At 46.6% G+C, this 25,488-nt stretch overlaps 1 protein-coding gene across 7 annotated transcripts in view; it reads left to right on the top strand.

Moving 5' to 3' along the window:
• TTC7B (tetratricopeptide repeat domain 7B) overlaps positions 1–25,488 on the top strand; it is a 275,379-nt gene that overhangs the window by 208,481 nt on the left and 41,410 nt on the right. For 4 of the 7 annotated variants that reach the window (XM_034938007.2, XM_034938004.2, XM_034938003.3 and 1 more), the window contains 2 exons: positions 4,397–4,447; positions 14,370–14,510. In XM_034938007.2, coding sequence (XP_034793898.1) covers positions 4,397–4,447; positions 14,370–14,510 — 192 coding nt within the window. Of the gene's footprint in view, positions 1–1,937; positions 2,100–4,396; positions 4,448–14,369; positions 14,511–25,488 lie in introns of all 7 variants that reach the window. The other 3 variants (XM_034938006.3, XM_034938005.2, XM_055097944.2) reach the window with 2 other exon arrangements.

Genomic DNA, 25,488 nt, shown 5'->3' with positions numbered 1-25,488 from the left:
TCTGGATTCTTATCCATCCAGCATGACCGCAGTCATTTTTCCTCCCTTTGCCTTTGAACCGTTTTTAGTTCATGTGCTAAAAGAGCCTGGCTGATTTTGAATATCCACTGCAACACTGCTCATCTAGAAAAGTGACTGGGCTATAGAGGCAAAGAGAAAAGGAACTTATCCGAGGTCAGAATGGTTCCCAGTGAAACAGAAGTGACCCTGAGATCAAATGTGGCCTGGGAGAACCCAGCCCTGGCGGGTGGCAGCTTATCAGCGTCATGCCCGACACTTAACTGCTTTTCTAAATCCCCTTTAAAGGGCACAGGCGTCCGACACAAGCAGAGCCCTGCAGTGTTAGCATCCGTGAGGGTGCACAGCCACAGCCACAGCCACAGTGAACTTCCACTTTCGAGATCCTGCCAACCCTGGGGCACAGGCCCAGGATCACCCGCTGTGCAGGCAGATTCCTTTGTGAGGCCGCAAGTCCTCTTGGATCTGTTTTGTTTTCCCCCAGAACTAAATTTATTTTTTTTCTGTTTTTTAATTTCTATTATGGAAAAATTTCTAATATGCCAGAACAGAGATACTAATATTCCCGTTACCCACCAGTGAGTTTTAGCAATCAGCATTCTCATTTGATCTCTCTCTCCTGTCCCACACTTGCTTTTCCTAGAGTATTTTAAGGCCAGTCCCTAATATCCTATTTTGCCTGTTAAAATTTCAGGATATATGTGTAACTGATAAGAGCTTAAAAATATATAACTACAATACTATTATTATATATCCTGGGTCCTTATACAGTGCAGCCTCAGTGTTCATGATTTTGGAAGTGGTTGGTTAACTGGAATACGGTTTCCTACCTCTGAAATTGTCCATATGCAGAGCTGTGGAATAATATGAGGAGTCACCCACGTCCATAAGCTTTGAACTGGCCAAGTCCACTGTAGCTAATAGAGTGGACTTTTGTTTCATTAAACAGACATGTCAAACTAAAATAGCCCCCCTTATAGAACATGACTTCCCCTTAGGTATCACCTTGGGCGTCCCTTCCTCCCACCTCTGCCATCTCATAGGTCCCAGCCAGTGAAAGAGGACTCAAATAGAGTGACAGTCTTTACTTTGAAGCTCTGAGTCATTGTCTTTTCTTTGGAATAAGTTGGTAGTTCCTTAAATAGAGAATGAAAAAAAATATTTTATTCCTTTGCCTTTAAAACAGGATGTGGGGTAAGGGGATTTATCTTTAATAATTGATAGATATCAACAAATACCTATCCAACGCAAAATAAGTATTTTAACTTGAAAGTTTGATCCACTTTGTTTGGGAAAATTTCTAATTGCAGCGGCGGTGGTCTCCCCGTTGCCATGTGTTTCTCCAGCTGTAAGACATGAAGGCAGCCGTACTGGCTTTTTTCCCAAAGTGCCCAACCAGCACACCCCAACCATAGGCCACCCCAGAAAGCTTAGCAACCCCTTGTCATAATGCTGGGACCATGACATAGTGTTGCACCTCAGTAGTCTGCACCTTGGAAAACCTTATTTTCAAGTAAACTGTATATAAGTGCTTCTCATAAAAAACAAATCTATGTAAAGTCAAGTCCTAACCCTTTCCAGTTGGAAAGCAAATTGCTTCCTCTAGAATGTTCTGGATATTGTAGGCTAAAGATGTATTATTTTCAGCAGATCACACTGCTGAATCTGTGCCCAGGTAAATCTTGAGTTATTTTTATTCCATGGTGTTGCGGACCAACTAAATAACCAGTGGAAAAACAAATTTGTTTTCTTCGAAAAGCACTTGTATTCTATTGTCAAGTAGAGGAATGATTGTGTATTACATGACCTCATTTTCTTTGCAGCTTATGTGAGTATATTAAAAGCGAGTTTATTTTTTTCTTTGTGTTTCTAAAGTTTTTTTTTTGCCTTCACCCTTTTTTTCTCTTTCACTTTTTTAGTGTCAGATTCCTCCTCCTCCTCCTCTCCTCTTTCAAGAACCGAATCTCCTCTCCACCTGTTTGTGTCTTCTCATCTTCATTCTCCCAAACCCGATACCTTTGTGTGGCCCCCTGCAGCTCATTCATTCAGTGACGCAGGTCCCCGCCGGGAACCCTCTCTCTGTAAACATGGTTTTTCCTTTCTTGTGAGACCTACTTCATTTGCGTGTTTTACCTTCTGATAATCTTCCTAACTGATAAGCTGGAGAGGAAACTTTATCAGACTTGTCAGAGAGAAATCTTGCTCATTTGAAAATCCAAAAGCTGTTCGGGGCAGAAGGAAACCTGAGATTGCAGGCATTGGAGCCCATGCTTCAACTTCCTCTTTGCAAAGTAAAGGAAACCTTCTGGGCAGAACGGATAGAAGTTTTTCTAGAATATTGCCTCTAATCCTTGGGTCCTTCCGTGCTTTCCTGGAGTTGATATAAATGCATAAAAATCCTATTAAAAGGCAAATTACGACATTTTGCGCAAAAACTCCTGTTTTCAATTTAGAAATGAATTCAACCAGTGTATAATCATCAAGGCCGTATTTTACAGATCAGGGCCACAGCCCTTTCAGCATGTGGTTCTCAAACTTTACCATGCGTTAAAACCACACAGAAAACCTTTAAAGCAGCGGATCCCCTGGTCCCCACCCCCAACTTTATATTCACTAGGCCTGAGGTGGGGCCTGGGAATCTGGATTTATAAATTGCTCCCCTATGATTCCAATGCCAGTGGGTTTTAGACCACATTTTGAGAAACAGTGCTGTAAACTGTTTTCCATTTGCAGTGAAGGAAAATGTAGGGTTTGTGTCGTGAAACTATGCAGAGAAATTGAATAGTATTTTAGTCTAATCTTGCTTTTAAATAACACAGAAATTTTGAAAGTCAGCTTTAGGGAGTTCCAGAACCTGTCCATGAACAGCAACAAGAAAGATCCCTGTGTGAAAATGAACACTGGTTGGTAAAACCCTTAAATAGGACCTAAATATGAATCTGACCCGGGGAGCCCATCCTTGTTTTCTTTTGCTCATTTATTTAATGTTCACTGCCAGCACTGCTAGAAAATTTAATCTCTATATCTGTGATTTATAAGGGCTCATCTTTGTTCCAAATGCCCAGTTATATGCTGAACAAAAGCTCTTAAGGGGAACTGCTGCCAGAAAGAACCACTATCTCTAATGTGCACATCTTTTGATGGCTCACCCGCTGTGTTCAGCTTTCACACACACAAAGCCAGGGCAGAAATTAGATTACCATTCAAAATAAACCATCCACGCCGAGAAACCCGCTGACCGTACTTATCTGCATATTAAGTGTTCTGAACTTTGCTTTAATGGCAATCCCAGTTTTATGAAATGGAAGATGAAGATACTGTTTAAACACCGTGTATGTTGTTTTTCATGCATTTCTTAAAATAGACATTTTCTCTTAATACAATGCCTACTGGCAATTGCCAACTTCAATTTTTCTAGAAAAATTCTTTACATTGACTTTTGATGAGCTTATTGTCTGAAAATGGGATCTTCCCATTCTAGAATAACATGGTATGTTCCCACTTCCCTGTCCACTCTTTTCTGCACAACAGACCCACCTGCCCGTATTTTTCATGTTGCATCTTGGGAGCCCTGTGATCCTGTAAGCCTTTGAAGATTGCAGTCCCGACTCTTCAGGGGAGGCACTTTATGTCTGATTAATCAGTGACTTTCTGGGGTGATGAGCACCCACTGGGCTTTCTGCTGAATGGAGTATGTCCCGGGCAGTGCTCAGTTGTTTATTCTTAATAAGCTGAAGTCATCTTTCCATCCTCAGGGAGTGTCTAGCCAGTAACCAGGTGTTTCAACTAAGACTGAAGCTCTTGAGAATCCACTCCCTCCCACAGAGTCAGCATTTAGTTAGAGGGGGGAAAACATACTGACAAATGCAGAATTTCTTAATTAAAATTGTAATGATTTTAAGTCCCAACTTTTCCGTTAGGATAAGCAGATAGTCAAGATCTGAAGTTGTATGAATTTCTCCCTCCAAAACTTTGACTTCATAGAAGGGAAAATTAGCCCAACCCTACGAACCATTGGAATCATGATTAGGGTTAATGTGTGGAAAGACCCAAAACCCACTTGTTTGATTATTTTTCCCTTCCCTTTGGAATTTCCTGCTCTGGAAACAAAATACATTGCATGAATTGGTCAGCTTTCATGTGCTGGGTGAACATTTCAATGGATAGGGGAATGCCCAGTTGGCGTTTCTTTTGTTTAAAAAAAAAAAAAATGTTAGTGGAAAAATGTGTGCCACTCTTGAATGGAAATATGATTCTAGACAGCCAGACTTACAGTTGGAAGGTTATTAGAACCCTGTTCGCTTTTTTAGTCTTAATTTTGATTTTTCAAATGTTTTGTTTCTTGGTTTTAATTTTTGGTTTGATCTGTTGTTCCAAGGCAACTCTCCAGAAGCATACTTTCATGGTTTTCCTTCCCTTTTTTCAGTTAGTAAGTAGTTTACCAATCTATTAATCCTTCCGAGGGCCTCCAGAATCACACTCCCCCCACCACGGAATGTGCATTGTGGTTGTTGAGTGCTGAGAATGCTGAGATGATGTGGACATCCCTCTGCCACCTGCCTGCCCACTCTGCCACCTGGAGCCCATCCCTCCTGAGATCCTAATGCATTCAGCGCAGCTTGGGTTTATATATGAGGAGGCAGTATTGATCTGAGAAGGACTACAAAAGAAGGCATTGCAGGGAAAAAGGCCAACTCTGGGTGTGCAGTGGGTGGATGAGAAGCACTCCTGGCACTGATTGGAAGCATGAGATGCCCCGTCTTCCCAAGGCGGGTGGCCAGTAAATTTTAGGTAGAGGGAACCAGTTGGATCTTGAAATTTTTGTAATTAATCCAACCATTATTGTTGCATAGGAGAGCAATTCTAACTGTTAATTTTTCTAAAAATAAGCAGACATCATAAAACTTAAAAATGTATCTACCAAAATTTAAAGGAATTGCTTAATTCCCTGGATGTAGGATCAGTGCTTTTTTTTTTTTTTTCTTTTTGAGACAAGGTCTTAGTAGATCAGGCTGGAGTGCAATGACACGATTACAGCTCACTGAAGCCTGGAACCCCAGGGCTCAAGTGAGCCTCCCACCTTGGCCTCTTGAGCAGCTGGGACACCAGGCACACGCCATCATACCCAGCTAATTTTTTAATTTTTGGCAGAGAGGAGGCCTCACTGTGTTGCCCAGGCTGGTTTCCAACTCCTGGGCTCAAGCGATCCTCCCACCTCGCCTCCCAAAATGCTGGGATTACAGGCGTGAGCCATCACGCCCAGCCTAACAGTGCTTTTGGCAGTGTTTAAGTCATTAGTGACTTGTCACATCTGCCAAAGGATGTTTCTTAGACCACTGATTCTCTTTGGTCAAATATATTTGGGCGACAGTCCATCTCCTGCCTAGTGCTTCATAGTTCACCTTAACCACGTTAAATGTTCTGAGAAGTCCCGCACTTTGACCCAGTGTTCCCAAACTAAAGTAATCGTTTTTTCCACCCTAGGAAATCAGTGTTCATGGATTGCATTTGGGGAAATGCTGGTGGATATGGGGATCCAGTGCATTTGAATGACCTGAGCCTTTAGCTTATGGCAAATACTGCCCCTCACCCTTAAGAGTTGATTCCACCCTCTGAAATCCCGCTCAACCTAGATGTGCCTTTATTTCTGGCCTAAAAGCAGTCCATAATAGAAAAGAGGTATGTGTTGGTGCTGTCATCACACATTAGGTGCTTCATAAAAGAGATTTCCCTGCCAGGTTCCTCTCACCATCAAGGGCCAGCTCTGGAGTCACCCGGCAACTCGCCACATCGCCCTGGGCCTCATTTCCTCATCTGTAAAAACGTAAATTCCATAGTTATTCTATGTACACCGCCCTTATGATTTGGCAGCCATGGATCCTGGTTTTAAGGGCGAGTCAGGTGCCTTCCCCCTGAGTTACACCCTGGGCAGCTAGGACCAGAAGAGTGGAGGTGGCTGAGCAGGATTGGAGCGAAGCAGCAGGGCTCTCTGCATGTGCTCATCACTTCTTAGAGGACCCGGGCGCTCCCCTGCAGGTGCCCTAGCAGTTGTTTTTTTGGAGAAAAATCCGTGCTGATGTTTTATTCCCCTCTCCAAGAACGACTTGAGTTCTTGGCTCCATTTTTCCTATCACTGATTCTAGTGAAGTTGCTGCTCTCTTTAGCAGTAATTCACCGGGAGAAGAGAGTAAACACGTTAATGAAGAACATACCTCTAAAATAAAATAAGAGTGAGAAAGGAATTCAAGACAGTAGTGATGTTTTTCTCTTTCCATCATGACAAGCATTTTATTGAGCTGCATTTTCTAACACTCAAGAATGTATATCATGATCAGGAAGTGACTAGTCAATTAGGAGGTTTTAGTCTCTGTTCCTGCTTAATAGAATAAAGTAGCTTTAAAAGAAATCTAGGTATATATGGGAACATCACTCTGTGATGACTGTACCATTTTTGAGGGGTGGTAATTTTTAAAATTCAGCTCTAATACAGAACCTTTTTTTGCTATTTTAATTAAACTAAATTTAATATAATTCTCCTTAATTAGTTCTGTAGTATCTTTCTTTAAACAAGATTGAGTGGAATGATAGGAGACTGACAAGCCAACAGTAAGTGGCACTCAGGTAGAAGTTGGGGAGTGTGTCCAGCATTAGAATATCATCCCAACCTGGGAGGCTTTCCCCAGGACGCCGGCAGTCAGGCACTTGGAGGCTCAGAGAGCCTTCCCCAGGCAGAAGGCACCTCCACCCCAAGACACAGCCTCATGAATATGCATCGGGGAGGGTTCAGGTGGAGATGGAAGCATCTGCCCAATGTAGTCCTCCAGAAGGTACTGTCTCTAGCGCAGAGCCACCGGCAGCGGCTCGCTCTGACAGCTGGCACCTTCCTGCATGCGTGTGAACGGCTTCCCTCCATGCTTTCTGTGTGACCACCTGGCCCTGCCAGCACCCACCAGCAGCATGCTGCGCTAGCCCCGCATGCCCACCGGTGATGACATGTCCCCGGCCCTCCCTGCCTTACTGGGGTCCTTCCCTGGAAAGAGCTTTGCCCTCTCAGGACAAGACATGTGCTGTCAGGTTTAAACGGTGCTTGATATTCTGTTAAAGTCAGTGGGAAACTGATCCCGTCTTGGGGCTATGAGTCTTAATCCTTTTTTCACTTGGTGAAAAATGGAAGTGTCTACTAGAATGGTGACCAAGGTGATTTATTTATCAGAGGAACCCACAGCAGGAGCCCTCATGGTTGGTGGGACTGGGTGGGCAGCGGCCCCGCCCCTGCTGTCACACTGGGGGACACAAGGCACGAGGGCAGCTCCCAGGGAAGGAGCAGATGGAGAGGAGAGCTGTGACAGCGCGGTGCAAGGAGCCACCACCTGGAGTCGCCTCCTCAGAAAGCAGGACTACCCTACAGCAAAGATGGGAATTGTCCTAACTCCCGGGCACCAGGGAGATGAGGGGACAGCAGTTATGTTTTCTAAAAGGTATGGAGAAATATGCCTGCTTTGAGGGCCGAAGTGAGAGTGGACACTCATGCCTCTTCCTCTCCCTTCAAGAAATAAGAGTCATCACTAGCTCCTTCGCCTCCTCCCGTCCTCAGCCCCCAGGACATTCTGGTTCTTCAAGCACAGGTGACACACAGAGACAGAAGGGCACAGAGCTGCCAGCAGTCTGCAGTGTTGGACTGATTTATTTCCAAGCCCTATCTTGAGAAACAGAATTTTTTTTTTCCTGTTAAGAAATGAAAATTCTAAAGCAAAGCTAGCTCACAGAATGCTGAGTCATTCAGATTGCTGCTTAATATTCAGGTTCTTTAAGAGATGGAACTGCTGCTTTTTCCTATTGTTTTAATTGTGAATAAGTTGACAGAGAATTTGGAATCATTTCAGGGTCAAGGGAAAACAGGTACAGCAGAAATTCATTAGCAGCAGGTGATTTCTGCATGCCCACGACTGCAGTGGCTCAGCTACTTGTCAGAAAAATGTGGGGAGGGCAGGTGTCTGCCGCTGCAGCATTAGGCAGAAAGAATGTGGGTGCCAAACAGAGACGGGGCTTGGGGTGCGGCCACGTGCCATCGTTCCCCCATGTTCACACTCATGAGGCATGGAGTGAGTTCTCCAGGGCTGGGAAGCAAGGAGCTGCCCCAAATCCTGCCAGCCTCATGTGAGGTGGTCGGCTGACATCTTTTGGTAGAGGATGTTTTTCACACGTCATGTAATGTGGCTGTCCATCGTTCCTGGCACTGGAATGCTCGCCAAGTCACCGGGTGGGCAGGATTCCATCTGAGAGAGATCCAGCTCATCTTCTATGTGCTGTGAGGGGAGAGGGAAGGCGAGGGGTCCTTCAGACTGCAGCCACTTAACTGAGGCCACCAGATAGTTAGAAGGAGAGCTGGAATATAATATATCCTATTTATTCGGCAACACTTGCGTGTGACAAATACAGGGATATGAAGCATAACTAAGCCATTTAATTTATCAGTTATGCTTTTTCCTTTGTCTTTTTCTTTTTTTTTTTTTTTTTGTTTGAGACAGAATCTCGCTCTGTCACCCAGGCTGGAGTGCAATGCTGCCATCTCAGCTCACTGCAACCTCCACCTCCTGGGTTCAACCGATTCTCCTGCCTCAGCCTCCCGAGTAGCTGGGATTACAGGCACCCGCCACCAGGCCCAGCTAATTTTTTTTGTATTTTTAGTAGAGACAGGGTTTCACCATGTTGGCCAGGCTGGTCTCAAACTCCTGACCTCAAGTGATCCACCCACCTCAGCCTCCCAAAGTGCTGGGATTACAGGCGTGAGCCACCGCGCCCAGCCTGTGCCTTTTCTTAACAGAATTATTGGTGCTGGGATCCCTTTGGATGATGACTTTGGTGGAAGAGGGCTCACATGTGATTGCCACAGCTGAGGTCTAAGTGAAATTCACCATAGGTGTCATGTGCATTGGAAAAAGGATTTTTGGAAAAGCTTCACCTGCAAAGGCAATTTGAGCTAGCCGTCCTGGTGTCCTACTTGGGGCAGGCAGGGTTTCTCAACAGCCCTCAGTGTACAATAGGAGCACGGGTCAGAAAACCTCAGGAAGGGTTCAGAGCTTGGACTCATGGTGCCCTGAGATCAGTGGCCTTGGTTCCTCTTGGTTCCTGGTCCTCTTGGCCCATGAGGAAATGCCTTCCCATCACAGTTTCTAGGTCCTCGGCTGCCTTCCCCCCTCCTTACCCCCATGCATGGTGATGGAGAGAGGAGCCTAGAAGGAAACCCTGGCTCAGAATGTTCTTCAGGTGGCACTTTGCCTCTGTATCAGGTGTCCAAGATAACATTTTCGATTGAGGATCTAGGTGGGAGGGCAAGGAAAGCCATTGGCTTGTGGAAATGCAGATGGCCTCCGCTCCTGGACGTCACATGCCCCTGCACCATTCGGGCCGTTTGACGACAGACCTGTGCTAGATTTCAGAGCGAGCTCTCACCTGCCTACGTCAGCCCTCGGTACAGTGGGTCTTGCAGTGGCTTTTCAGAGCCCCTGTGTCCTGTGACTGCGGGGAGAGGCGCATTGTCTCCTAGACGGAGCACGGCAGCCACTGCACAGCACACAGTCCTGTGGGCTCTGGCAGTGGCGGGACCTCTTGAAGCTGGGTGGCAGATGAGAGATGCACCGTGGCCCAGGTGCTCTCCCTGGCTTACCTGTTGAACCTGATTATTTGGAAACTTATTTCTGCAGAGCCTTGGATTTCAAATTGGAAATATGTCCTATATTCTAACTTCTGATTCCTTTTTCAAGCCTCAGTTTGCCCATTTCCACCTTAAGTTAATAGTGCTCTCATTCTGATGTACGATGCAGGAACATGTTTGCCGTGGTGAGAAAGAAAGGGGTTCTTTAAAAATGTGCTGGTTAGAGCCAGTGTTTCCAGCTGTTTACCTATATAAGTCAAAATCCAGTGTCTGTATAGTCACTTACCATTTCAGTTCTATGAAACAATAAAATACAGTACAGGGTTTTTGTTGTTGTTGTTGTTTTGTTTTTTTTTTAGATGGAATCTCACTCTTGTTGCCCAGGCTGGAGTGCAATGGCGCAGTCTCAGCTCACTGCAACCTCCACCTCTGGGGTTCAAGCAGTTCTCCTGCCTCAGCCTCCTGAGTAGCTGGGATTACAGGTGTGCACCACCATGCCCCGCTACTTTTTGTATTTTTAGTAGAGACAGGGTTTCACTATGTTGACCAGGCTGGTCTCGAACTCCTGACCTCAGGTGATCCGCCTGCCTCAGCCTCCCACGGTGCTGGGGTTACAGGCATGAGCCACCGCGCCTGGCCTGCTTGGTTTGTTTTTTATCCAGCTGTATCCATTCTGATTAAAGTGATGTTTTTCCTTCCCCCTCCTTCCAATACTAATTCAATGGAAGACTTTTATTTGTTGTGTTATTTTCAGGAATAGTAGATACCAACTTATATAATTTCACTATTGTTAGTTATGTGCTATTATTATGTGAGTGCCCTAACATTTATCCCTGGTTCAGAATATGAAGGCTCTCTGCCCTGGTGAAATGTGTGTACCAAGAAATTGACTAGGAAGAAAAACATTATTTCTAATAAACCTGTTATCCTTCTCTATATTTTAATTTTACGTTAGGGGAAACGTCCATGTTTAATTGGAACTATTCACCACTGTCATTTTTAGTCTGGATTGTTGGAAGTGATGAGCACTGCACTGAAGTGCCCTTTGAGTGGGTGAAGGTTCTGGCCTCTGAGCCGTTGTTAGAGGGGAAGAGTAGAGCACACGTGCATCCAGAGAGGGGGCCGCCCTCTTCTGAATTTCAGACAGTGACGTGTCTATTGACAGCACTCATTCATTCCCTGCACACTCATTTACCTAATACCTAGTATGGGCCTGGTATTGTTAGTCCCTGAAAATCCCTATCCTGAGGATGTAGTTCCCATCTTCTAGACCCACACGGTCTAATAAGGGAGACAGTTACATTAACTTTAAAACATGTGGTCTGTGCATTGTTAGTGACAACCACATAGAAGCACCAAGGACCAGAGAGTCTCACTTATTGTAGGGAGAAATGGAAGGCTCACAGCAGCCTTCCTGTAGGAGGTGGCATCAGAGCTGGACTTAGAGGACAGATTTGGAATCAGACTAGTGTTTGTGTTCTGGTTAAAGATTAGTACATATAAAGTGCCAATTGCAGTGCCTGAAACATGGTATGTTCTCTAAAACTGACAACCACCACTGCTGTCATCATCATCGCCATCATCATCATCATCTGCCAGACCTTATTCATAGTAAAATATATTGTGCTAGGAATTAATTGATTTAGTTGTGTATAAATATCACAAAGAGAAGAAACTGGCAGTAGTTCTGATTATTTATTTGTGGACCAAACAAAACAGTTAATCCAAAAACCAAAATTAGCCCCTCCAAAAGTCACAAACTCTTGTAGCAAAAGATTCACAGAACAAACTGGTAGAAAATGTATGGAATGTTTCCAGAGCAATAATTTATTATTGTTATTTTTAATGAATTAGTAAGTGAATATTTTAAACATGTCTGTTAAAACATGTTAAAAAAACATGTTTTTACTTCTAATGTGAATATCAATAGACATAACATATAAACAATCTCTTTAGGGTCTTCAATGATTTTTTTAGAGTCTGAAGAGATTCTGAGACCAAAAAGTCTAAGAACCCCTGTTCTAGAGAACAAGATCTTCCTGGAACTCTGTTCCCCAGGTGACCCTTGTGCTGCAGGGAAGCAGGAGAGCTCAGGCTGCCTGGCCCGTGTACAGGCTTTTTTTGACCAAATATTCGTTAACATTTGCTTCCGGTCTCTCCAAGCGAGTGGTTCTCAGTCTTGGCTGCACATTGGAATCACTTGGGGTGATTAACAAAGATGCCAGTCCTCACCCCTAGACTGAGTGATGTGGTTGGTCTGGGATGTAGCTATAACATCATGATTTTTTAAATCCCAAATGATTTTGATGTGAAGTTAATGTTGAGAACCACTGTTCAAGCCAATGAGAAGGTAGCCAACTTGGTAATGGCAGAATAGGGCAACAACAGCCTCTAGATTACTCATTTATTTAACTTTCATTGCTACTAAAAATCTCAGGGAAACTACATCAAGTCCTTGTTATCAAAGTTCAAAATATTACTTTCCATAAAAAGGTGACAAATAAGAAATTTTGACAGCAGTTTAATCATTTTGCTATGTAGATTTTTAAAAAATAGTAGTTAGACATACTTTGTCTAAACAAGGATAGATTCTTAGCACACTTCTTAGGTTCCCCCTTCATATACCATCAATTAGACTCTTTTTTAATTATTTATTCATTTATGTATTTATTTATTTTTTTGAGACAGAGTCTCACTCTGTCGCCCAGGCTGGAGTGCAATGGAGCGACCTCGGCTCACTGCAAGCTCTGCCTCCTGGGTTCAAGCAATTCTCCTTCCTCAGCCTCCCGAGTAGCTGGGATTACGGGCATGTGCCACCATGCCCAGCTAAGTTTTGTATTTTTAGTAGAGGCGGGTTTTCTCCATATTGGTCAGATTGGTCAGGCTGATATCAAACTCCTGACCTCAGGTGATCCGCCCACCTTGGCCTCCCACTACGCCTGGATAATTAGACTCTTTTATTTATTTATTTATTTGTTTATTTATTTTTGAGACGGAGTCTCGCTCTTTTGCCCAGGCCGGACTGCAGTGGCGCTATCTCTGCTCACTGCAAACTCCGCCTCCCGGGTTCACGCCATTCTCCTGCCTCAGCCTCCTGAGTAGCTGGGATTACAGGCACCTGCCCCCGCGCCTGGCTAATTTTTTGTATTTTTAGTAGAGACAGGGTTTCACCGTGTTAGCCAAGATGGTCTCGATCTCCTGACCTCCTAATCCGCCCGCCTCGTCCTCCCAAAGTGCTGGGATTACAGGTGTGAGCCACCGCGCCCGGCCACTAGACTCTTTTAACTCAGCCTCTGAGTTCCGTATTGTGCAGCAGGACTTGTTAGACCTTTCCAGAGGCTGCTGTCCTCTTGGTCATCCTTGTGGGCACTGTCGGCCTGCTCTGATTTCCATCCACCAAGTCCTCACCAAAGGATTCAGGTGCATTTAGAAGCATCCATGTTACCATTATATTGGAGCAATCAAAACATAATATGGATGGCGCATCTATTGCCATGAATACTCTTTAAATTTATAGACGATGGGTGCATTCCAAAGCGCAAATGAAATTATTTTTATGCTCACAATTTTGTATTATCAAGAATATAACTCCATTTATTTTGTAGTCAGCATTTTTCTTTATAGATTATTACTATTTTAAACTTTATGATGAGTTGGTAGTTACCACTCTCAATGTTGGTATGTTTATCTCCATACTAAACTTTTTGATGAAGTTTGATGGATCATTAAGAATGATGCAGGCGAATAGAAATATTAACAGTTTCAAATTTGAAACAACTGCTCTCTTGAAATCAAGAGAATCCTGCTCTTGATTCTAAAACCACATCTCCAAGAGTGAATGTTGGAAAGAGATGGGAAGCAAGCCTCTGTTTAAGGAGGTGGTCTCCGATCCTCCGAGAGGTCAACGTGAAGAGAAATGAGTTTTGCATTTTGACTTGTGCACTCCCCCAACCCTTGACTAGTGAACATGCTTGGTTGACCCCTCTCCTTAGCCTTTCAGGACAGCAGGTTTTACAGAATAATTAGGCAGGTGCATATTCTGAGCCCCAGGAGTCTTTGCTACAAACCCGTTCCATCCCATTCCCTGCTAGTCTAGCCTTAAGGATAGACATCTGCTTATACACAGGGCAAAAGTGTGCTTTTTTCTGCAGTTTTTAAGTCATGCCTTAGAATATGGTTCTAAACCGAGGGTGTAGCCCACCTCTCCAAGGCCAGGCTTGCACTAATGAAACGGGAAGTTGCTGGGTTTGTCTTGAGAATGGCCAGTACATCTACTCCAAATGCTACCCCAGGAGGCAAGTATATTCCTCCCCCCACCCCAATTAAGTTTCTAGGTTTAGGCCCTTACAGGGGCGCTTTGTAATGTCCCCTTATAGCACTTCGTTTATTTGATTTTTAAACGCTAGTATCATCACAGCTGTGTATCTGGCCCCCCATCTGCCAGCACTCACACCGCTAGGCTGAGCTCCTGGAGGGGGCATGTGCTCTGTTTGTTGACAAAAAGATTAGCTAAAGCCCAAGGATGGAAACTAAGGCCCCAGGCCGTGATTGCCCACGTTTCTTTGTGGACAGCAAATCTTAGAAACATCATGGGGGAAGGGGTGTGTGTGTTCCGCGCTTGTCTGTGTGGGAAGGGGTTGATTGGTTGGGTCTGTTCTTTCGCTCCTGATAGAGTCTTCTCAAAAACCTCTCACAGGCTCCGTCCATGCCACATCGGTAGCAGCCTCAAGAGTGGAGCAGGCACTGTCGGAAGTGGCTTCGTCTCTGCAGAGCAGTGCCCCTAAGCAGGGCCCGCTGCACCCCTGGATGACGCTGGCACAGATCTGGCTCCATGCAGGTACCCTCCGCCCTACCCACAACCCGCTGCTGTGCCAGAGCCTGTACCCACAACCCGCTGCTGTGCCAGAGCCTGGGCGCTTGTCTGTTTAGCCCACACCCCTCATTAGGAGAGATCAAAGCTTCACAGCCATGCACCAAAATGTTACTACTTCTTTTCAGGAACCACAAGTGACTCTGTATCCCCCAATCCCTCTCCCCTGCCTCGGTGCCCTGGCACAGAGCAGACATCTAGGAAAGTTTTCTGGATTGACTCTAAGGATTCTTGGGGAGTTTGCCATGTGGGTTGCAGGGTCTGTGCTGTAGAGACTGTCTTTGTGAGTGACTTGGAGTCATAGCTGTACCAACTGGGTAGATTTGAGTTAAAGTATTTAACTCAGCCTCAGTTTCCAATTCTGTATGATGGGCTTAGGAATAACACCCATCTCCCAGGGTTGATGAGTGCAATGCCTGGCACACCTTGACAGTGAATTCTTGGAGTCCCTGAGAGAGGGCCAGGAGGTGTTAAGGACACAGATGTCTTTATAAAGCCAGGGAAGGGGCTGTGTGTTTGGTGCCCCTATGAGCCTATGCTCCTCTGCCCCTCTCTGATGGCTCTCTCCGTAATTTCATAGAGAGACAGCAACAGCCTCTGACCTGGAGACTGGCCTGGAAGCGGGGCATGAGTGCCCCTTCCCCAGTTCCCAGGGCACTCTGCTGGCTCAGCGATGCTTCTGCACCACTAAAAAGCCCAAAAATAAATGCAGTGTCCAGGCTTTTTTTTTTTTTTGAGACGGAGTCTTGTTCTGTCACCCAGGCTGGAGTGCAGTGGTGCAATCTCGGCTCACTGCAACCTCTGCCTCCCAGGTTCAAGCGATTCTCCTGCCTCAGCCTCCCAAGTAGCTGGAATTACAGGCGCCCACCAGCACGCCCAGCTAATTTTTGTGTTTTTAGTAGAGACGGGGTTTCACCATCTTGGCCAGGCTGGTCTCGAACTCCTGACCTCAGGTGATCCATCCACCTTGGCCTCCCAGATTGCTGGGATTACAGGCGTGAGCCACCGCGCCTGGCCTGTGCAGGCATTTTAATAACGAGAATCCCACTACACTGCGCTTCCAAGAAATAATGGCTGTGGATTTACTTACATATTTATATTTCAACATAAAAGGTAATTCCCCTCCTCAGGTTTCATCACTTCATCTGTATAGCCCTACCTGGGCCTTCTCAGGCTTGACTCTTACAGTGTGTGGTGAAAGCCCACATTTGGCTGAGAAGGGTGCTTATTATCCACCAGTTGTCCCTCTGTTGACTCCTTTTTTGCCAAGGCTAATCGTATGATATTCCACCCTGTTTGACACCACTGGCAGGCCTTCGCATTGAAAACATGTTTGGATTTACCTGGCCTTGGCATGCCGCAGAGCCCAGATCAGTCAGCCTTTTCTGTGTTGGCATCTTCAATTGCACCATAACGACTACCGTAAATTAACAAATTATATTCTTCTAAGCAGAAGTACAAAAGAGGGGTGATTCATGAATTCGCAGTTGTTCTTCTCTGCTGCAGATGCCTGCAGCATTTGGCCTCTTTCTTAGAGAGGTCCCAGACATTCTGGCTCTGAGGGCCAAGGAGTAGCAGTAACGCCTCCTCCACAGCTCCCTTATGCAAAAGTCCAGTTCCTGGCTGAGAACTCTGATGGCTGTCCTAGTCAGTTACCCCCATGAACAACAACTACAGAGAACAGAAAGGGAAGGAGTATGGTTTAGTGTCCAGGCCAGGTAAACCTGAACTTGTGGGGCTGGTGTAGGGGCAGAGTTGCCTTTTAAATTGGTCTCAAAGTTGGGTTTCTGAAGAGCTGAAGTCTAAGACACTAGAAGGGCTGAAGGCCATCCCTCCAGGGTGGAACTAGCCCCCCTGACCTCGAAGGTGGTGCTTCTCTTGCTTGTTTCTCAGAAAACTTAATGACCTGAAAGTCAACATATTCCAGGAGAGCTCTGTCTGGTGTCTTGCTGCCCCCAACTCAGTTATCCAGAGACTTTGCCCCACTTTGCGTGGCCTGCCGTGACTGTTGGGGAGGAAATTTTGTAGCTGATTATTAGAATATTGAAGAACTTAATGGCTAAGATTCAGCTTGGAGCTATCCTTTCATTTTATTTTTTCGGGGGGTTGGAGTCTCACTCTTTGGCCCAGGCTGGAGTGCAACGGTGTGATCTCAGCTTACTGCAACCTCTGCCTGCTGGGTTCAAGCAATTCTCCTGCCTCAGCCTCCCAAATAGCTGGGATTACAGGTGCCTGCCACCATGCTCCACTGATTTTTGTATTTTTAGAAGAGACAGGGTTTCACCATGTTGGCCAGGCTTGGTCTCGAACTCCTGACCTCAGGTGATCCGCCTGCCTCAGCCTCCTAAAGTGCTAGGATTACAGGTGTGAGGCACTGTGCCCAGCCTTCTTGGAGCTGTCCTTGAATTTTAATATAATCACACAAGATCCGTTTCTCATTGCATGGCCCATAGGACAGAGTCAAGTTCTCCTTCCTAGCGAATGGGTGTGACTTTACTATTCTAGAAGGTGGTGGAATTGAACTATGGAAAGTGACTGTCGACCCTGTAAACCCTGAGCAGACTGTGCTGTATGCATACGGTGAGCATTGCGTGTAGGATGAATGAATGGAGTCAATTAGGATCTTTTTGGAATTTGTGCCATATTGACTGTTTCAAAGCAATGACTTTGCTTGAGTCAAGATTTAGAATCGTATCATATATTCACATAGTTCTTCAAGAGGAAAATTTAGAAGACAGTTTCCACTGCACTGCCAGGTTTTACCTTATGTGATTTGAGCTCCACTGCTCTGAGAGGCAAAATAAATGTGACTCGATTTTTTGGCAGTTCATGGAAACCAGGTAACCTCTGTTTCCTGTGTCCATCATCAGCTCCCACAATACTGCCAGAGCCCATAAGTTTTGTAAGGTTTAGAAGAAATTAGTTAGATCAAGGCCTGACACCCAAAGCCATGGTGTCTGAGTGGCATTTGTGGGCCTGTTCTCTCCTGGTGGTTTTTTCTGGTGAACTGAGTACAGTGGGAGCTCGTGATGGGAGCCCACAGTGGAGGTGGACCCAGATTTGAGGCTTGCAGGAAAGGTCACTCGGAGATGACCTTGGATTTCCAGCAGAGAAATCTATTGTAGCAGAGGGTCCCTAGGCCACTTGTCTGTGCATGTATACGACAAGGAGATAGTGAATAGGACACCTGTGCCGCCAGCTGCTTTGTAAGGGGACAGGCCCAGGAGATGAGGGATGCTTGCCTCTATAGCAGGTCCCCACTTTCTGTATGATAGGTGCTCCCTTCCATAGGTCCATGGCACACAATTGAAAAGCCACAAAGTGAAAAGGCTCCCTCTTATCCCTGAGCATCAGTCACCCCCGCCACAGGCAACCACTGTCACCGGTTCTGTGCATCTTCCAGAAATCTCACATGCTGTACTTTGTCCCCCACCACCCCCTGAATGTGCTACCTGGTAGGTCAGTGCACATCAGCACCTGTAAGGTGACTTATACTTTGTCACAGCTACAGAGTATGTCTACTGTATGGTTAGACCATCATTTAACCAATACTCTACTGATTAACATTTAGATTTGAATCTTAAATTCAGCTGATAACATTTAGATTATTATGGCAATTTGTGCCATATTGACTCTTTCAAAGCAATGATTTTGCTTGAGTCAAGATGTAGAATCATATCATACCTTCACATAGCCTTTTAAGAGGTAAATTTAGAAGAAAACAGCTTTCACCGCACTGTCGGGTTTTACCTTATGTGGTTTGAGCTCCCCCACTCTAGTATTTTGCCATTACAGATAATGCTTCAATAAGTATCCCTATACACAGTCTACCCTTTACATTCTCAGGTTCTGCATCCACGGATTTAACCAACCTTGCATTAAAAATATCTGAAAAAAATCTGTCTGTACTGAACAAGTACAAACTTTGTCTTCTTGTCATTATTCCCTAAACAATACAGTATAAGAACTATTTAAATAGCATTTACATTGTATTAGGTATTTTAAGTAATCTAGAGATGATTTAAAATACACAGGAGGATGTGCATAGGATAATTTAAAATACACCAGGAGGAGGTGCAAATCCTGCACCCTTTCATATCAGGGACTAGAACATCCATGGATTTTGGTATTCAAGGGAGGTCCCAGAACCAATTCCCCATGGATACTGAGGGCTGACTGTGTATTTTTTTTTATCTGTAAGATAAACTCTAAACAGTGGAACTGATGGATGAAAGGGTGTGTACTCTTTAATTTTGATAAGTTTTGTCCATTGCCTTCCACAGAATTGTACCAGTTTACATTCCAGTCAACAATGTGCTAACGTCCACTTTCTCACGCCCTTGCCAACACAGTGAATTCTCAGAATCCTTGATCTTTCCAGTCTGACAAGTAGAAAATGGTATTTCAGTTTTCTGTCCATAGCTTTTGACCATTTATCTTCTTAGATACTGAGCTTTTCCTTTTTATTTCTAAGCATTTATTGTGTGTCAAAGAAATCTGCCTTGTCTCTGAAATAGGTGCTGTAAACATCTTCTTCCAAGGGTTGTTTTTTTTTTTTTTTTTTTTTTTTTAGTTTTTGTTTGTCTTTTTTGCCATTTTTTAAAATAAATTTATCAATTTTTTCTTACGGCATCTGTGCCTCCCATGATATTTGGAAAGCAACTATTCATGTTTATGGTTTCTTTTCCTAAAAGTTCCAGGTATCTTCCAGTGCCATTTGTCTATATACTATTCTGTAAAGAAAGTCAGAGAAAGGTTATTTTCTCCATTTTTGCAATGTGGGAGCCCAGGCTGGATAGAAGTGAGCACCTTTGCAGTCTCACTATGCAGAAGTCAGGAGAGCCCCATTAGAGCATGGGATGTGGCACCTCAAGACATGGTTCCTCAGGAGCCATTCCTCATCTTCCTTGAGTGCACACCTTACTGCTGGCATTGGAAATCTGCATGTCCACAGCCCTTCAGCACTGAGCCAGGGTCTTTTCCAAACCAAACAGCTTCTTGGTGCCCATTTTTCAATTTCCACCTTGGGACGGCAGCTAAAAATGACTTTGCGGTAGGTGGTTAATTTCTGCTTGTTACTTACTAATAATTACAGCTTTCACTTTGGCACCTCTCATGGTTGAAACCAGCGGCTATTCTTAGATGTGCAAGATCAGATTTTCTGATTTCTGCTGGAAATTTAAGGCTGTAATACTCTCACAAATTCCTTGGCCCTGGCCTGGCCTGGCCTGGCCCCTTTGCCCAGACTCCTCCCAGGCACCAGAGGTTGCATCAGCAGGGTAAAGGGGTAATCCCGTAGCCTTGCCCCGTTCGTGACGAGATGAAGACAGTTCCCAGACAGGTGGTGTGTGCAGTCACTGTACAGGGAGCGCCTGTGAGAGGGAACACGACGTCCCTGAGGGTCAAGCCTGTCCAGCTAACGTTTACCACACTCTGTAGATGTGTCAGTTGCTATTCCAAGGACTTTAATATGTCTTAATTTGTTCAGTCCTCATAATAACCTTATGAGGTATAAATACCAGTATTCACTCCATTCCATAGGTGAAGAAACTGAGACACAGCTATCAGGTCACTTGCCGAAGGTTACGTGGCTAAAGATTTAGAAAGCCACAATCTAAACCCAAGCAGTGTGGCCCCAGAACCCTAGCTCCAACCCACAGTAGGCACTCAGTTGTCAACACAGTATCGTCCAGCATCTCCACCTGCCACAGTGGAGCGAGGCACTGCAGTCCTTTGGTTATGAAGACAGACACAGCTCCTGGCCTTCATGGCGTTTGCAGATGTGGAACAGAACAATGACAGAAGCACTTAACTCCCTGTGCCAAGTGCTGGGGGGAGCACTGTAGGCCCCTGCGACCCCTCATAACACAAGGCCTCCCCCAACCAGGGGAGCCAGAGGGAGCCTGCACATACTTGGGCAGTGACCTCAGCAGTGACTAGCACCAGGTCAGGGACGATGGAGGCATAGAACAGCATGTGGGAAGCCCTGGGGGCAGCCTGAGCTCTGAGTGTTAGAGGAATACTGGCCCCTGGGGCATGAACCCTGAGGAGTAAGCAGTAAAGCAGCCAAGGGGAGCCAGGAGAAGGGCCCAGGCTCAGGTCATGCCAGCACCCCTGGTAGCCATGTTAAGATCTTTTAGTTAATCCTAAAATCATTGGAAAGCTACTGAGCGACTTGAAGCAGGAGCATGAAAGGACCACTTTCAAAAGATCACTCCAAGCTGGGCACTACTCAGGAGGCTGAGGTGGGAGGATTGCCTGAGTCCGGCCTGGGCGACATAGCAAGGCCCCTCTCCAGAAAAAAAATCACTCCAGCTCAATGTGGAGAATGGATGGAAGGCAGTCAAAGTGGACGCCGGCAGAGCAGGAAATTGGGAGCATTGGTCCAGGTGGTGGAGGACAGCAGCTTGGTCTGCGGTCTCAATGGAGATGAAGAGGAGGGGACCCTGAGATGCCTTCTGAGGCAGAACTGATGGGACTTGTTGTAGGTTGGATGTTGAGGGGTGAAGGAAAAGGAGGAATACGGAAGGAAACCTGAGTGTGGGGCTTGAGTCTGTGGGTGACTGGTGACACCATTTGCTGCAATGAGGAAGCCTGGGGAAGAACTGATGAGTTGGAGTCAGGGAGGCAGAGACTTCAGAGTCCCACTTGAGCTTGGAAGCGTCAGGTGCCTGAGGACAAGGAAGTCAGGATGCCAGGCAGGCGGCTGGATGTTCCGGTCTACACTTCAGATCTGGGCTGGAAACATACCTTTAAGAGTTGGGATTTAAAGCCCCCTTTAAAGGCCTAAGATAGGTGCTAAGATGGCCTAAGAAGAGAATGTAGGTGGAGAAGTGAAAGGGCCAGACTGAGACTGAGCCCCTCCACATTTAAAGCTTGGGGAGCAGCCGGGTGCAGTGGCTCATGCCTGTAATCCCAGCAGTTTGGAAGGCTGAGGCGGGTCAATCACCTGAGGTCAGGAGTTCAAGACTAGCCTGGCCAAAATGGTGAAACCCCATCTCTACTAAAAATACAAAAGTAGCCAGGTGTGGTGGCAGGCACCTGTAATCCCGGCTACTCGGGAGGCTGAGGCAGGAGAATCGCTTGAACCTGGGAGGTGGAGCTTGCAGTGAGCCGAGATTGCACCACTGCACTCCAGCCTGAGCAACAAGAGCGAAACTCCACCTTGAAAAAAGAAAAAAAGATTGAGGAGCAGAGGAAGAGCCACAGCAACTGAAGGGGAGTGGTCGGCAAGGCGGGAGGAAAGCAGCACAGACGGCATCATGGCAGCCAGTGGGGCAGGAAGGAGCCCATGCAGTGAAGGCGAGAACCTGGGTCTGACTCATCAGTTACAACCCTGGCCCCGCCACACACTAGCAGTAATACCTGGGCAAGCTATTCCCACTCCCACTGAGCCTCTGTGTCTTCTATTAAATGAAGAGAGTTAGGACAACCACATAACAGCAAACACATAACAACTACTAAAATAACGATTTTTAAGGAGGATGTGGCCGGTGGGCAGTGCCGCTGAGAGGTTGGGAATGTAGAGACAAAAGCATTTGCTGGACCTGATGTATGGGAATGTTGGTGATGGTGACGAGACTGGATTTAGTGGCGTGGTGGAGATGGATGCCATCTGGTGTGGGTTGCAGAGCAAATGGCAAGTGAGGAAGTTGAGGCACAGAAGGTGCACAGTTCTTGCAAGAAGAATCCCTCTGGAGCAGCAATGAGGGATGTGATGGGGAGCCTGGGGCTTGAAGGGGGCTGAAACCCGTTGGAGCATGTTGGTTGGGTGTGCGGAGCTGCGTAGGGACTGAGGAGGCTGAAGCCCATTGGAGCACATTGATTGCCCACAGGGATGATCAGGTAAAAATGAGGCCCTCGGCATCCAGAAGAGACGCGGGATGTGTGGAGGTGAAATGAATTCCTCCAGCAAGAGTGTTGTGGGGTCCAGGGCGCAGGCAGAGGGGTTGGCTCTCAGCGACGAAGGCAGAAGAGACACAGAGTGGATGGAACAGAGGACACAGATGAGTTGTTGGTTTGGTGGCCAGAAGAGGCTCGGGGTCCACTTGGCTGGCTTCTGACTTCTCTCTGAGTGATGTGTCAAGGCAGCCGAGGGGATGGGTCAGGAGTCAGAACAGCAGGGCTGAGGCCAGGAAGGGCTAGCGCCTGTCACTGCTGCAGCTAGGGGAGGAGGAGCTCATCCTGCTGTGCCACGGAGCCCCTGGAGAAGGGATCCCTCTCGACAAACTGACACAGCCAGATGCAGACTCAGAGACTAATGGCAGTTGCACAGCCCGACCCTGGCAAAGACATTTGGCTGGGCCTTCAAGGAGGCCAGAGCCTGGGCTGTGCTCAATTTGGGGACTTCAGGTCCCAGCATGGGGCCTGGCCGAGGGAAGCTCAGGGTAGGACGGCACTTGAAGACAAAATCACTGCCTCCTTCCACTTGCTAACCCTTCTCAGACAAAGAAAGAATTAAGGCTAAGTCCAGTGAAAGCCGACAGAGCTGAAGGCCTCTCTAGGCCTTGAGGGCTTGGAAGGGTGACAGGAGACCCATCAGGACACAGGATCCCTTTCTGCTTGGCCCTTGTGCTGATTTTTATGTGAAAAAGAAGGTGGGCTCCAGGAGCACCCTCTGTGCTAGCAGACACCCTGCGATCAGGTGGGACCCCTCTGCCCTCCACAGCATCTCTCTTTAGGGAGGCAGGGTCAGGGGTAAAGGACATGGTTTGGAGGGGTCAGGGAGGCTGCCGGCTTGAGCTGCGAGGTCGGGAGGTACCTACTGCCATGCGTCCTTTCCGTCACATTTCTCTGCCAGGTGCAGGTGAAGTAGAAGATCTCGGGGCCGTTCTGAGGGCTGCCTCCAGCCTAGACTGTTCCTTTGTGTGCGTTTCCGAAAGATGTCCCTTCTGAATAGACTAAGTCCCCAGAGAGAACAGCCTTGGCTAGTGGAGGACACCTTTGTGAGAAGGAAAGGGCTTCCTTACATTCCTCCAGGCTGGCGCAGCCCTGTCCAGGCATACAGCCTGCAGTGGGGCGCAGGCTGGTTGTCAGCCTCCTCAGCCCAGTGCCTGTGCATACCCTGCACAGCCAAGCCCAGGGCAAGCCCCTTGCAGCTGACATGAAACAGGGGCTTGACAAGCATTTGATGAATGAATGAATGAATGAGGAAACTAGACCTGCGTGAGGTTCTGGGTGCATCTAGCACCAGGTCCCCCAGCCAGGAACACCACTTCACCTTGAGAGAGAAACCTTCATGGCGTAGCTCAGCCCTTTTAGGATCACGTCTCCAGTCTGGTTCAGCAAACCGTTCCAGGAAGCCCTCTGTGCGCAAGGCAGAGTTAGGGTGCGAGGAAGGAACAGGCTTGACCCAGCCCTGCAGGAGGGTTGGCACACTTGCGGCTCACTGTGACAGGGCAGATGAGGTCGAGGGGTGTCCCAGAGCACACGCAGGTGGAGGAATAATGGAAGGGTGAAAAGTGCTTGCCCTGGGTTTCTGGGGGGTCCTGGGCAGAGGGAAGCTGAAAGGCATTTGAGGCAAAAGAGGAGGTTGGAAAGGCGGCAGGGCCCTAATTTTGAATTTTAAATGCCAAGCAAAAGCATTTGGGTTATGTTCATGCCAAATAAGCTTTGTACACGGTGGAGAGATTTTATCCACAACATTTTTCATAGTAACCCAGTAGCAGGGACAAACCAAGGGTTCCTAAGAGAACATTCAGAGCTTATGGAGCTCTCAAAATAAGGTAGGAAATATCCACACCCCTTGCCTTTGGTGAGAGGCAGTCAGCCACCAGCGGCCAGGACAGAATATCTGTCCCTGGAACCTCTTCAGAGAGTGACCTTCCAGACCCTGCCCTGCAGCTGGAGCACTGACCTTGCGCTGAAGTGTGTTCTTGTTGGCAGCTGATGGCGTTGAGTTCCCAGAGCCCGTTTCACTGTGGTGCTGTTCCTTTGGTACCAGTTCTTGTATCTCTTAATAAGCTTACAAGGCCCTTTATTTTTTTAAATTGAATTCACTCCTTGGTGAAAGGAAAGGGAGATTTCATTTGCTGTTGCTTCCCTGGCCTTCACCTGTCTTTGTTGATCTGTGCCACAGAAATGGCTGCCCTGCTCTGACCCACACCCAGCATTCAGTAATCTGCAGACTTTTCTTGAGCACCTACTAAGTTGTGTCCTAGGGGACCAGCCTGTAGATCCTCTGCTGAGGGATACAGAAATGACTGTGGCTAGGAGTTGTCTACAGTTTAGCGAGAAAGCCATACTGTTTCTATGTGAGGGGCTTTGGGAAAGTATAAATGATATTCTTTTCTTCCTGAGTTCCCAACCAGTGAAGATGAGGGAGGCAGATGGAGATCAAATCCCCAGCTCTGCTACTGGGGAGGTTGGGAGGAATATGTGGTCCTTGTTTGGGCTATGGACTCCCAGGAAAGAAGGCTTTTCAAGTAGTGCAGGTTCATAATCAATACTTGTGGCCTCATTCTGTCCTAGAGGCCCAGCCACATGCCTAGGCAAAGAAGGCTACATCCTGGGGTGATCTCACGGGTGGTGAGAAACCTTAGAAATCCTTTCCTTTTTATCTCCAACTCCATCTCAAACTACCTGATTGGTGTCTGAAACCCCACCACTAAAGCTTCATTCCTGGAGCCTAAGACGTTGTGCCCCATGCAAGTGTAATTTCCTCTTAGAGAGGGAATGGCTATTCAGAGTCATTGTCTTAAGGGGCCATGATGAAATGGAAAGGCTAGACCTGGATCCCCCAAATACTCTGACCCGGCAAAATAGAGCTGCGGGGCTCAAATGAGTCTGGTTATCTCTTTGCACCTCAGCTTCCTCACCCTGCGGTCTCCAAGAGAGCTTAGGCTTGACTGAGAGTTACTTACCCTCACCATTTGTGACTCGCTTTGGGCTCCAGGCTTCCTGGTGAATGGAAGTTGCTGGAGGAAACCTATGGCACTGGTATAAG

The sequence above is a fragment of the Pan paniscus genome, chromosome 15, assembly GCF_029289425.2.
Source record: "Pan paniscus chromosome 15, NHGRI_mPanPan1-v2.0_pri, whole genome shotgun sequence".
Classification (NCBI taxonomy): Eukaryota; Metazoa; Chordata; class Mammalia; order Primates; family Hominidae; genus Pan; species Pan paniscus.
The sequence above is the reverse complement of the archived record's forward strand: the minus strand, read 5'-3'. Positions and strand labels throughout refer to the sequence as shown.